The sequence below is a fragment of the Orcinus orca genome, chromosome 7, assembly GCF_937001465.1.
Source record: "Orcinus orca chromosome 7, mOrcOrc1.1, whole genome shotgun sequence".
In the NCBI taxonomy this organism is placed as follows: Eukaryota; Metazoa; Chordata; class Mammalia; order Artiodactyla; family Delphinidae; genus Orcinus; species Orcinus orca.
The window spans coordinates 111,738,135-111,752,670 of NC_064565.1; the positions used below are offsets into that span (position 1 = coordinate 111,738,135).

General features: G+C 43.4%; 1 protein-coding gene across 2 annotated transcripts in view; it reads left to right on the plus strand.

The window, feature by feature from the left end:
* Positions 1 to 14,536, plus strand: part of LOC101276639 (nuclear body protein SP140) — a 74,534-nt gene that overhangs the window by 58,868 nt on the left and 1,130 nt on the right. Inside the window, exons 16-24 of one of the 2 annotated variants that reach the window (XM_033425716.2) lie at positions 99 to 179; positions 3,231 to 3,305; positions 4,570 to 4,674; positions 6,562 to 6,704; positions 7,863 to 7,910; positions 10,216 to 10,260; positions 13,058 to 13,173; positions 13,869 to 13,977; positions 14,255 to 14,332. In XM_033425716.2, coding sequence (XP_033281607.1) covers positions 99 to 179; positions 3,231 to 3,305; positions 4,570 to 4,674; positions 6,562 to 6,704; positions 7,863 to 7,910; positions 10,216 to 10,260; positions 13,058 to 13,173; positions 13,869 to 13,977; positions 14,255 to 14,332 — 800 coding nt within the window. The remainder of the gene's footprint in view (positions 1 to 98; positions 180 to 3,230; positions 3,306 to 4,569; positions 4,675 to 6,561; positions 6,705 to 7,862; positions 7,911 to 10,215; positions 10,261 to 13,057; positions 13,174 to 13,868; positions 13,978 to 14,254; positions 14,333 to 14,536) is intronic. The other variant, XM_049712522.1, reaches the window with a different exon arrangement.

Here is a 14,536-nt window from a genome sequence, read left to right on the forward strand (position 1 = left end):
ACTATATTATACTCTCTCATAAAATTCCTCACTTGCTTTTCGTTTCACATGTCAGCTGCTGTTTGCATAACTCTATCTTTTCCCCTGCCTACCCCTAGACAACAGCAACGCTGCTGGCCAACTGGCCTCGAGTGGAAAGAAGGTGAAAAGGCATCTGCAGGACTCTGCCAAAATCAGGAGTAAGATTGTTTGTGCCACTTCTATTTTGCCCTGGGGGTCAATAGAAATTTTGCTAAAGTTTTGAGGAACACAGATCTTCGTTAATTTTTTACTAGTCAAGCTTACCAGTCAAGTTGAGAGCCATGAAATCTTTAGAAAGCAACCCATTTGGAGCCAGGATTGTAAATTGTTTGCATTTATATCATAGCTCTTAACAGCCCAGGACCTAATTTTTTTTTCCTCTGAGTTTTATCTGTTTTTCATGAAAATTCCTTTACCTTATATTATTGGTTTATTAAAATGGCTAGTTTTTATAAATTGTAAACAGAAAGTAAGTTCATTCTCTCATTCCCCTTTCAAATCTACCTTCTAGGTGAGTTTTTCCTATCTTGGGCAGGTCATAGCATTTTTCTGTTCCCTTTTCACAGGAACAAGAGTCTTTTTCCAGTTATTGGGGTCCTTTCAGGCCTGGTATTAAAACTTAAGTATTTTCTCCAATTCAAAGCACCTCCCTGCCTTCCGCCTGAGCAAGCTTGGTCTGGAGCACCTGCAGTGGAGAGGTGGCATAATCGGGGTCTTCTCTCATTCTCTCTTGGCTCTACTCCCACTCCAGAGCCGCTGGCTTGAGCCCATTCAGGGTTGGGGAAGTGGATGAGAGAGGAGAGATAAGAGTGTGGAAGTGTCTTACTTGACAGGGACAGCTGTGAGATGACACTGGATAAGGAAAGTGCATAATCACTAGCTCTTTCCTCCACGAGATGCTTTCATTAACTCCGCAGTGAGGGAAGAGGCACCAACTTGACTTTTTTGGAAAGAAATGTAGCCTGGATATGAGTGAAGAGCTAGGGCCGCCATAACCTGTTCCACTAATACTTTGGACAGTCGCATAGGTGGTTCGGTGCACTGCCTTTGGATGTAGGCTGTGAAGTAAGGTGACCAACTCGACCCGGTTTGCCCAGGACTTTCCAAGTTCTGCCACTGAAAGTCCTGCATCCTGGATACCCCTTAGTCCTGAACAGACTGGGGCAGTTGGTCACCCTTTTTAGTGAATTGTTCTCAACTGCTGGGACTTAGTTCTACTAAGATTTTGAGAAAACAGTATTAAATTTAAAATTGTCGTATTTACTTCTAGAGGTTAATACCAAACATAACAATTTTTTTAAAATAACCTTACATTGTAATCTGACTGCCATAGTATTTATTAGGGTTTGTTATGGGGTTTCAGTGTTATTAAATGGGCACTAGAGCCTGGGGACACAGAAATAGTTAAATCCTGCCTTGCTCAGCCAATCTGTTTTGAAAGTAAAATACAATAGCGCTATATTATGAATTAGTGGGTTTTAAGCACCAAACCTCCTTTTACTAGAAGCTCCAAAGACTAGAATGGACTTCAATGTATTTCCTTTTTCTCCCTACAAATATTAGGCCTAACAGATTTGATGAAAGGTAAATCCAACATACCTACTACCCAGGAAAGATATAACCAGAAGCAACAGATAGAGACAGAGAGCAAGAAAGAACTCTGCATTTGCTGGACTGTCCAAGGTTGTAATCAGAGCTTTAGTGCCAAGCCAAACTGAAATATGGGAGAGGCAAGGAAGAGATGTCTGGATCTCTTCTCACTGGGCTGTGAGCATGGACCTTTAGAAGAGGAGAGAGGAATGAGAAAGAGAACCAGAAATATCCTGGTCTTCTAGAGTATTCCACCACTTTGGCATCTTGGGTGAGAGAGGAGGTGCGGAGAGCCTCAGAAAACCATACCTGGCTGGGTGACCTGCTATTGCCTAGAGAACCCACCTTACAGAGGGAGAAAGTGAGAGGGAGTCAAAAGATTAACCTGCCTCTTTAAGAACTGCAATTCTGTCTTGTTAGTGGTTCTCCTTAGCCCACGGCTATACTATCCAAGTCTTCTACTTTCTTACGTTTAGACATTTCTTTAAGTTTTAAGATTTCTTAAACTTAAGATTTCTTAAGTTTAGAAATCTCTGTAGGCCTCTTGTCTGAGATTCTATTATCTTGTTAAATAACAACAGGGTGACAACTTGCAAAGTTGTGACTTGTTTGATCTTCTGATAAGGTCTAGTCATCAACATTTGTCCCATGAGGCCATTTTGGTCTTGAGGAAATGAAAACCCTCTCAGTAACTGCTTAGTCTAAAGACCAGAAGATGGGATTATTTTTCCAACCAATGCGTCCATTTTGGGTTTGACTGAAGGAAAGAGCCTTTTTACTTTGCTGGTCTGATATATGCTCATAATCTGCTTGGAGTTTGCAGCAGTTAGGAAGGAGTAGTCTGGAAAATATTTCTTCCTGGGGTCTGTATTACCCCACTCAGCACCATCAGATGGTGGCCATTTGATGGTAGGCATTGAACACAGAAAACAGGAAATGAATTTCTCTTCCTACCTTAGAAAATAAAACACATGTGAATGATAGCAAACATACTGAGATGCATATCCACCGTCAATTAACTTGTAAATGGCAGAACAGCCTCTGCTGCAACATCTACTGAGTCAGTCCTTAATTACTATTTGAAATCAAGGTTTTGGAGGACTCAGTCCTACCCATTCTCTTAATTAGACTTCTTGTTAGTTTCTTCGATTCTAATATCTTTGTCTAAACCCAGGTGGACAAAACTCTTGGTCACATTACTAAAACTGTCAACACAAATGTACAAATAACTTCATTCTAGGTGATGTGCAGGACATGTGTCTCACCTGTGAAGCCCACCATAGGGTTTCCCTTAACTCACTTCCTTTAATTGTACATTAGTAGATGTACAATTGCCATCTATTAAGCACTCAACACATGGCTGCTTGAGACATAAATAAAATGCTGATTTCTATTATTTGTTTGTTTTACTAATGTGGGACAATGAAAAGTAAAATATAAGATGAGTCTAAGGTTTGCCATCTAATTCTTCGTGCTTAAGGACTAGGCATTATATATTTTTCTTTGTGCGTTAGACAGGCTTATGGGAAGTTACATTTCAATGGAAATTCTGTAAAGCACTAATATACACAATGCAACTGCATGTCTGTGACTGTGATTCTATTTTTCTATTTTCTCAGGGAGAAGGAGAGGCAGAGGGAGACTCCACTTAACTCATAGTGACAGAGCCCCACAGAAAAAAGTTAAGTCAAGAGGTAAAGAAGAAAAGGGGAATACACTCTCAATAATTATGCAGCTAATTTCCTGTGCTTTACTCTGTGTTTTTACTGATAAATCCATTTCCCTAATTGCTTTATGTAGCTTTACTAACTGTTGGAAAACGTCTATGATTTGGTCCATTTTCCAAATGTGTATGAAAGAAAAAGAAGATAATTCCACAAACAAGTAACTTGGTGACAGATCTAAACCAGACCCAATGGGTCCAGGGGCTACCACAGTGATGCTGTCTTCACTGAACTGAAATAGTCTGGAAATAGTCTGCTTTCATATAAAGGGCACATATACAACCCACATATTATTTAGCAGACCCTTTTCCTGCTGCACAGAGAGTCAGAGGTTGCACACCATGGGTGGCCTGGAGTGGTAGTCAGAAGTCTGTCATTCTCTTCTGACTGTGTGGGCTTGGACCTGTCACTTGACAGCTTTTGCTTCAATTTCTTCATCTGTAAAGCAAGAGAGTGAATTAGGCCCACACCATCCTTCTCAGTTCATCCCAGTTCTACTAGCCTACTACCTCAAAACTGGACCACGGACAGCTCCCCCTCTTCCCATCATAGCTCTAAAACGTTGGCTGGAGAGTCAGCATCAGTTACACATCCTCCTTGAGCTAGTTTGAAGACCTTTCACCCCTGCTGCTGTGGAATCAGGTCTCTAGCAGCCCTCCCCACCATGCAACTTGCAGATTATCCTAGAGCTTCCTGAACTCCTCTTTCAGCTAAGGAGAAAGCCGATGTGAGGGAGAAGTGAAGCAAAGCAGAGAACACAAAGAGAAGACAGACGTCACCTCCATTAGGTTCCCCCATCATTACTCTCTCTCTCTGCTCACTAACCAGCGCTCAAATAGAGAGATGCAAGTACAGTCTCTCGCTTTGTTCCAGCTACCTAACTGCAGTGAAATAGTATAACTGGAGGTTCCCTTCAGAACATGATGCAGCTGTATGTTTCATTGTCATGTAAGAATCAGTGGGGCTGACTGGACTGGGAGCTAAGACAGTTTTACTGAAGCCCAATTTCTCTGTTAACACATTCTGTTTTGTGTGAGATTTGAGGGATGAGGTAGAGGTAGACATTCTGTAGTTATGTATCAAAAATGCCACTTGGAAGAAAGACTTTGACTCTAGAGATTTATGGAATAAAGCTTTCTAAGTTCCTCCATACCTTTATAGGAACAAACTCAGCATGGGAGAAGCAGTACATGCGCAATTGAAAATGAGACAATGAAGGAATCTTTTCTTTCAGGGCGAAGAAAACGCAGATATCAAAAAGTGGATTTTCACTCTCAGATACTTCCTGTGACCTGTGGTAAGGTGAAGGGGATGTTACATAAGAAGAAATTGAAAGAAGGTGGGTTTTATGGTCTATTTGCAATTCCTATCTGAAGGGATCACGAGAAGTAATGGAATTATCCATGTGAATTACACATAGTTGAAGGAATTGGGACAATGGTTTGGCTTGAGAGGAGGAAGGGATCCCTAAGTTGCTATTTTCACACTTTAAGAAATCATACATTTTAGGTGCTTACTCCCACGTGAAAGTGTCCATGGGGAGGCCAAAGAGAAATGAAGCAGAAATAAAAGGGAAGAGGCCCTCAGCCTCCAACTTCATATCCTCTCTCCCTCTGGATGATTTTCACCAGGGCAGGTGCTTGATGTAGTAAGGATAGAACAGAATTCAGAATCAGACAACCTGAGTCCCAGCCTCAGCTATGCCGAGAGGGACTGATTCAGCCGAGTAGAGAATGGGACCTTTCTGACCCTGAAATTCTTTATCTAAAAAAGAAATCATTAAAAACCTGCTTCATGGTGTAGCTGCGAGGAATTAATGTACATAATTGAGGTAAAGTATTTAAACAGCTTAACCGAGACACAATTCACCACTGAGAGTGTACCACTCAATGTTGAGTTTTATTTGTATATTCACAAGATGGTACAGCCGTCACCACAATCTAATTTTAGAATATTTTTGTCAGAATATTTTTTCGCTAAAGGAAACTCCATGTCTATTAGCAATCAATGCCCATTCCCACCTAACCCCACTCCACCACCCAGCCCTAAACTGGGCTATTTTCTCTCCACTAATCTATTTTCTGCTCCATAAATTGGCCTATTCTAGGTATTTCATTTAAATGGAATCATATAATATGTGCCCTCTTGGGACTGGCTCTCTCACTTAAGATTATGTTTTCAAGATTCATCCATATAATAGTATGTATTAGTACTTCATTCCTTCTTATTGCCCAATAATATAATATTCCATGGTATGTATATACCATATTTTGTTTATCTTTTCATCAGTTTGGATTGTTTCCACTCTTTCACTATTATGAATAATGCTGTTTTGAACATTCATGTACAAGTTTTTGTGTGAACATATGTTTTTAATTCTTTTGGGTATATACCTAGGAGTGGAATTGCTGGTTCATATGATGATTCCATGTTTAACCTACTGAGGAAACACCAAAATGTTTTCCACAGTGGCTGTACTGTTTTATATTCCCACCAACAGTGTATGGGGGCTCCCATTTCTCTACTTCCTTGCCAACACTTGTTATTGTCTGACTTTTCTATGATGGCCATCTTAGTGGGTGTGAAATGGTATCTCATTGTGGGTTTGACTTGCATTTCTCTAATGACTAGTGATGTTAAGCATATGATTATCTTTTATACATAACTTAAATTTTCCATTGGATAACATTTCACAATTATTTTTAATATCAGCTATCCATGATTTCAGGGATGGGAAAATCTCTGCTCAATAATGCCATTAAACTGGATGAAAAGTGTAATAAAGGGCACAGATGCTGCTGTAGTGCCGTTCTGAGCCGCAGAGCCCCCATTGGAGATCTTAGTCCCAACCCGAGGTTCCCCAAAGTCCATAGGAGATTCTGACTTGTTCTCTATCCCTAGCAAATTGAAATGGTCTCACTCTTCAAAATCACTTCCTTTTCCTTCGTAGGTGATTTTGACATACTTTTAAAAGGTTGATTTTGATGGTAATTATCATTTTGTTGTTGTTGTTGCACATTGGTTAAAGAAATGTTGCCACAAAGCAGTAAATATCCTTTGAGGGGACTTAAAGGCTAGGTTTGGGGATTCTGAAGCCTGAAAGGGGAGGCTAGACTCTCCTGTTTTAGATCTTGAGACCAAATTGGGTAGGTCCAGATCCAGTGTGTTGGGAGCCCACCATCTGAAAACAAAGAGGGCTAAAGATTAACTTACCCTGGTCTTACAGGAGTTTGGGTGAAGTGTATACAGAGTGAGGATGGAGACTGGTTCACCCCCAGGGAATTTGAAATCAGAGGAGGCCACGAAAGATCCAAGAACTGGAAGATAAGTGTTCGCTGCGGTGGGATGCCCCTACGTTGGCTGATCGAGGTATTCCAGTGACAGGGATGGGAGACGTGACTTTCCTTGCTGTGCCCCAAGAATAAGGTCACTATTTGCTCACCAAATATTTGTTATGGCTAAAGCCCAGATGAGTTATAGCTAAAGCCCAGATGCCTCTGAGTTTATCCTCTCACGTGGGGAGAGGTGTTCCACATTCCTAACCTCAGTACAATGCAGCACATCACTGTTGTAAAAGGGGCTCCGTCAGGATGGATGCAGGAGCTTGGAGGAAGGAAAGGTCATTCTGACTCAGGTGCATGCAGACAGCTTTATGCACTGAAAAAAGAAGACAGTTTACAATCAACCAAGTAGGAAGAAGTTACTCCAGACAAAGAATGGCACGAAAACCAGAACCATGGTTGAGGTAGACATATTGTATGTGATAAGGCATAACCCATCAACTGGAGCTGTTTGTGGAGGGATTTAATGCCAGGCTAATATGTTTAAACTCACAATATAGATAATGCAAAATCAGTGAAGTCTTCTGAGGTGTGAAATGACATATTTAAAATAGTGTTTTAGGTGGCCATGGGGCCTTGAAATGACTTCAGTGTCTTTCAGCCGAAGAAACCTACACTCAACATGCAATGCTCAGCTCCAATGCCATTTTCCCCTGACTATTCCCTGCCTGATCTGACCCTGACCATCCCTTCCCTAGGCTTCTTGAGCCCATTACTAAGGCCTTTCTTATACTGTTTTATTCTCATCCTTCCATGCATCCCCTTTTTCTCTCTAGACCCCTCTTGGGTTTGTCCATCTTTGTGTGCCCAAGATTGGCCAGAATGTCTGGCACCAAATAGGCATGGGATAAGTGTGTGTTGATTGACTAGCCCTGGTAGAGGGACTCAAGCTTGAGTGACACTGGTGGAAATGGAGAGGAGGTGAGAGGTGTCAAAGAGATTATGAAGGAAAACCTCTTAAAGTTAGGAAAAAAGCACAGGAGGAAAAAAAAGTTCTAAAGATGATTTTTAAACTACCACTGATTGAATTCTAGAAGAAGTACAAGTGAGGAGAGGGAGATGATTTCTCATTTAGACACCTTGGCTTTGGGCTGACAGTGGGACATCCCAGGAGAAGTATTTGGGAGGAGGTTCGAAATGCGAGACTCACAGGCCAACCATATACTTAGATCCTTTTATCTTTCAGAAAAGATTTCTCCATAACCCTCCAAGGAAATATGGCAGGATGAGAAAGGTGATTATTGCATAACTTTCTACAAGTTCTCATTACATAACTGATTTTTCATGCACTGTGTATTATTCTGTGGTTTCTCAACTGGGTAATTATTATTAAACTTCCTCCAACACCCCACTCCCACCTTGTAAAAACTTGCGGTATGCACCTTCAGTGTTGCTACTTTGAACACTATGTTGTATATTTGGCAAGATCTTCTTTGAATGGTAAACCATTTGAAATGGAGGTGATAAGGAACCATCACAATAGACCTCATGGATGTGCTTTAGCTATAGATGCAGATGTAAGGGTGTCAAAGTTGTAAAAGAAGACATGATGCTGGAATACATAAAAATATATCATAATAAGGTGATAGGGTCATCTTCAACTCAAACCCAGATTTTTAAAATCATGTTACTATTTCCTAACTTTAATGAAATCTGATGGAGCAAAAGTTTATTCACAGTCTAAGTATAGGAGGGGCTGACCTGGAAAATTGTTTACTCTGATGCCACTCTTTCAGCTCCTCAAGGGGGTGCTGTGCAGACCTCCCTTCTATCCATGAAAGTGATTCCTTCCTCTCCGGAGGCAACAAACAAATATGTATGGTGCAGTGTAGATTCAGGACATGGTGATGGTTTTTCCAGGGTTGGGTATGAATGAGAACTTGAGAAGAAGGAGGAGGTGAGAGGTGCCATTCTTATACACTTCATGTAGAAACGGCCATTCAAGACATTCACAGATTTCTAAGACAGGTCAGACGTAGCTGGCCAATGGGACTTCATGTTCCACTGGGAATGTGAGGTCCAGGCCTTTACATTATCTGATGTTCTGGACAGTTTGAACTCTAAGTCCTTGGGACATTTTACCCACTGGATTTCCTAAAGGGAAACTATCATATTATTTGCACTACTTAGTAAGTATATTAAAGACCGGCATCTGTACCATTCCCCAGGTGCCAAGAGTTACTCAGTTAGATTACCCACATAAGCTGACAATGTCCTACCAACAGATTCTACCCTTATTTGTGGGTGCAGCACTTTTTAGCAACAACCTGCAGTTACCTCTATATTTTGCATCTCCCTGTGAGCGAGAACAGAAGCTCCCCAAGTGGCGGATCTCAGGACCCATTACTACCTCCATGGGTCCTCTGTGCCTCTCAGAACCTCTCTTGCCCCTTGGCTTCTGGAATCTTCAGTGTCACTCTCAGCACCACATGACAGCTTCCTGGCTCCTCACAAAGGTCACTAACACCTTTTGATGACAGCTGCTGTGTTGTAAAATAATCTGATATACACCTTTAGAACAATCTTTTTATTGTAGGCTAATATTTGCTTAGGAGATAGCAAGTAATCTGTTCCTAAGTGAAATGATACTCATTTATTCACTTATCCAACACACAATGATTGAGTACACACTAAATGCCCAATGGTCATTAGAAGATTGAAGCAATATCTCTGACCTCAAGGATTGTTTCAACTTCATTGTCTAACATGGAAGAATAACTAATGGGGATGGGTGGTGAACTTTACGCCACACAGAAACGTGGGCAGTGACATGGACACCTCTCAGATCACTGTCCCACGGATCACACTTTTCCATGACCACTCTGCCCTGGGCTGCAGATAAAAGCTGAGGCTGCCTGTGTCCCAGAGGGAAGGAGGTCAGGTCATTCTACTGAATATTGGAACGCAATGTAAAGTTAGTGGGTGGTAGTCAGTTACCTCTGAAGAGTCAGCTAGCTGACTTTTTGGGATTCAGAGGGAGGGAAGGGGAGGGTGACCTTCTGGAAGAAGAGTTGCAACCCTGGGAAACTTGGGCACATTTTATCTTTGGGGCTGTGCCCTGGGAGACCTGTGATAGGTGGTGACATTCTTCTCTGGGACACTTGCATGGATGCCAGGCCTCTGGGCCCTGTGGTCACTGGAGCTGTTGACGATGAGTCCTCGGCCTGATACTCTCCCTGCAGCTCCTCCAGATGGGATGACATTTTCTAATATAGAGAAAAATGCCTAAGGGCCTCTCAAAGCAAGAAAACCAGCAGAGTTTCTCCAACTCCATCTGTGGGAACCAGGGCCAGACTCCCTGCATGGCTTCACAAAACCCCACTTTGCATCTGAGAGCCAGGGAATAGAACTTGCATTGGGCCAAACAGTGGTACTTTGGTACTTTTTATTTTCCAAGTAGATATGTGTATCCATAAAAACAGGTATGAAGTAATGGGTAAACCGTGTCTTGAATCCCTCAACAGATTGCTGTTTAAATAAGTGACGGATGCATACATCACATTCAATATTGTCCTTTAATCTTTCTCTCTTTTATGCAGAAAAGAGTACCGAAGCCTCATGACAATACTTTAGATGACCTTTGTGTAAGTACTAACGCCCGCCTGTGACCCCAGGATAACGCGGGCCTTTTCCCTCGGCACATTCTCTGAGTCATCACTGCACTTCCCTGAAGCACACTCACACTCAGGTGCAGCATGTTGCTGCACATCAGGTGCAGGTACATGCTACACATCACCCACATCAGGTACATGGTTCTGGCGTTGGGTGTCTCAGCCTGAAAACATCCTTCCATTTGTTCAGTGGAAACCTTCCCATTTCCTCATTTCCCCCGAAAGTGAGTCTGGGAGGCAGAGCTTGAGACCACCGGGGTCTCTAGAGCCTGGGCTTGAAGTAGTAATGGGTGCGGCTGGCCTGCAGATGAAGGATAAGGAGGAAATTTGAGGGGAAAACAGCAATTTAAAGAAGGCAATAAGGAAGGAAAGGAAAATCCCAAACATCTATTCCAAGGTACAGGTAGAGCTAGATGGTTTTAAGCGTCAATCAGAAGGAACAGGCCAGGCCAACCTGGCAAGTTAAGGTGTGAACCCTGTTGTGAGTCCCGCAGAGAAATGCACTCAGGGCTAGTGGGTTCTTCACGGAAGCCCCGTATCCAATCTTGAGGGAGCCATCATGGTGCTGAGCTGGTCACCACATAGCAAATCACAGGGCATTTTTACTCAAACTGGTACCATACGGCTGGATGCTTTAAGGTCTGCTAAAATTATGGATGACTCCACTCTCTAAGTTGAATCATATTTTGATTCCCTTCATTGCAACAAGATGGACATTTTAAGCAGAGTCACCTTTGCACAACTCCAGGGGGAAGCACTCACATGGGTTAGTATGCAGTAATACTGATACACAACGTCCAAAAGAGGAGGGATAGTCCAGTAGTTTTACTTATAGTTTACCTCCAAAGCAATCCCCCCAACAATATTTAGATCTTATCCACACTCTTTCTGACCCTTGGACAAATGAAGGATTCTTTAGTCATCTAAACAGTGCTGGAGTCCAGTGTTTGTGTGGCTTGTTTGGGATGGATATAGACACACAGGGTCAGGTCTCACAGCCCACGGCCAAGAGTCCATGGGGAGGAGATGGCACCTGTTCCAGCAAGAGTGCCCTCATTGCTGTTAATAGTCTTTCCTGGGACCTGGTATTGCAGAGCAATTCAGGCCTATAATATCCCCTTTGCTCAGGGTAAGTCTCAACTTAGGCTGAAACTAAGACCTTTGGAAAATAGTATTGCCTGGATCCCACCCTAGAGGAAATTCTGTTCATCAGTCTAGGCTATGACTTGGACATTGGCATTGTTTAAAACTCCCCAGATGATTCTGATACACAAAATTACCCATTCCATGAATTAAAGAAGAACGCCAATGGATCTGCCCTACCCAGACAAATTGATTCAGAATTTCTGGCGTAGGGACCAGGGCATTAGTATTTTATATACTCTGCCCTGAAAGTTCTAATGTGCAGCTGGACTAAGAAACAAAGAGCTAGATAAATCTGCTAAAAAATACACAAATGTGAGGTTCTTAGACATTGGTTATATTTGTTATTCCTTGTTCTTCTGGGAAGAGGGGTCATCACTTTCTAGAGAACGATGATGGTAATCTGTCAGTTCCTACACTGATGAGAAAAAACATGGCCCCGTGACTCCATGTCAGAGCAGTCTCAGTCTCCAATTGGGGGGTGTCCTTGAGGATCCCCAGAATATTGAATGGGAGCTTTTTGGCAAAATGGTCCTTGGAGCTAGCACTTCCTCATATATGACCATTTCAAAAGCAAAAGAAATGGGGGCTTCCCTCGTGGCGCAGTGGTTGAGAGTCCACCTGCCGGTGCAGGGGACATGGGTTCTTGACCCGGTCCGGGAAGATCCCACATGCCACAGAGTGGCTGGGCCCGTGAGCCATGGCCGCAGAGCCTGCATGTCCGGAGCCTGTGCTCCGCAACGGGAGAGGCCACAACAGTGAGAGGCCCGCATACCGAAAAAAAAAAAAAAAGAAAAAGGAATGGCCAGAATCCCAATTCACCCAACACGAGTAGTTTCACGCAAAAGCCCAGAACAAGACTCAAAATAATTGTTAAAATAATCTTGTATTACTTTCCACACTAAGTTTAATCCACCTTATTAAATTCTAAATATATCACCCTTCAAGGAGTCAGTTTAGTTATTGTGGTGTAGACAAATGCATTTAACACTTTATTTCAGGAGCTTATTTTATCTGCAAGGTAATAAAGTTATTCAGATTCCTAAAAAATTGTCTTGTTTTGTTGCTAGCCTTTCAGTGTTAGAGTCTCTGTTTTTTTTTTTTTTCTTAATTAATTTATTTATTTTTGGCTGTGTTGGGTCTTCGTTTCTGTGCGAGGGCTTTCTCTAGTTGCGGGGAGCGGGGGCCACTCTTCATCGCGGTGCACGGGCCTCTCACTGTTGCGGCCTCTCTTGTTGCGGATCCCAGGCTCCAGACGCGCAGGCTCAGTAGTTGTGGCTCACGGGCCTAGTTGCTCCGCGGCATGTGGGATTTCCCAGATCAGGGCTCGAACCCATGTCCCCTGCACTGGCAGGCAGATCCTCAACCACTGCGCCACCAGGGAAGCCTGAGTCTCTGGCTTATAGGGAAGACTTTTCTGGTCTGACACACAGGCCCTTCCTCCTGAATTTCATTGCGGACCACAATTTCTGCTTCTGAAATCGCCACGCTATGCTGTTCTTTAATATCTCAGGGAGAAACATATAAGTGTCCATTCAGATTCACACAAAGGCAATGAGTTCTAGATTCCCCTAGTTCTGGCCTTCTGGGGTCTCACCAGGGATATAGATGTTGTTTTACCTTCTAGCTGGGAAACTCAGATGTGTGTGAGACGTGCAGGGATGGAGGAAAGCTGTTTTGCTGTGATACTTGTTCGAGATCTTTTCATGAGGACTGTCACATCCCACCTGTGGAAACTGAGAGGTTCGTGAGATGCAGCCCCTCCCTTCTTATTAGGGACCCTTCCTCCTGCCGTACACACTCTCCCTACAGAGTTCTTACTATGTCTAGATGGGGAAACAGCAGGGCCATAAGTACAGGGTCCAGCAGTATGATCCAGAGAGCTGTTTCAAGATGCTGGCAGTGGCAGGTTAATGCGTTTTGCTCTCCTCTAAGTCAGTAGCCAGGTCCTTTGCCCACATACTGCTACTGTCCTTTCCTAGAAGTTTTCCAGCATGGACTCCTGTTCATGGGGGTGGAAATGCCACTCGTTTGTGTTCTGCACTTATTCAGAAAAGGCAGGAAACATGGGCTGGTTCCCTCATTTTGCCACGTTCTTAATGGGCTGAGGGAAGCCCGAGGTCCCCCAGGGGTTAAGACCCAGTTTGGACACTCAGGCCTGGCGGGTAGGATTCCTTGTGCTCCCAGAAACAGACAGAGAAAGAAGAGCCCACTACTCATCCTGACACCACCTCCATGCCCTGACCCCTTGTTGCTCCTTTGATGGGATGAGGGTCATTGGCTCAGACCCCACGTGGGGTTCTTGGAGACTCTGGAGGTGCCCCTTTCCTCTTCCAGCTGTGTCCATCAACATTCCTGAAAGGAGGACAGTATCAGACATAGGAGTGATGACTGTTTCCAGGGACCTTGCCCTCACTTACTTATGTCTGGTCCCTTAGGGACCTGTGGAGTTGCACCTTCTGCAGGGCAAAGGAGTTTTCAGGAAGCCAGCGATGTCTCGCGGAATCTGAGGTCCTGGCAAGGCAGATGCAGCCCGAGGAGCAGTTGGTGAGTCGGATGGGAACCCCAATTCTTCCCCCTTCCCCTCACATGTGAGAAGTCAGATAGGCAGGGTCAGGAGAAAGGCAACCAAAGGGTGAGCCATGACTCAGTCACACTGAAATCACACCAGAACTTGTTTGCAGCCATTGCATGTCTGTCTCCAAGAGCCATCCATGTTTGGGGAAACTTCCAGATACTGGTGTGAGTCATGCCTCTGCCTGGGCATGTATATGGGCTCATTGTCTCCAAGCTGCTTTTCACTCACAGCCACCTTCTTTTGCAGAAATGTGAGTTCCTCCTCTTGAAGGTCTATTGTCATTCAGAGAGCACCTTTTTTGCGAAGATTCCATACTACTATTATGTAAGTAACAATAACAAACTGTGATTACAGGCTGCCATGATGTTACCCCACCTTGAAACAGGTACCCATGGGATTTGAGATCAGAATCCCCTGGGAGTGAGAGCATGAGCTGCTGTTACCTTTTTGTATTTCTACTGGATTTGATGGGAATCCACAGGAGGCACACATTGAACTCTGCCAGTAATTCTCCCATTGATTTTTGTT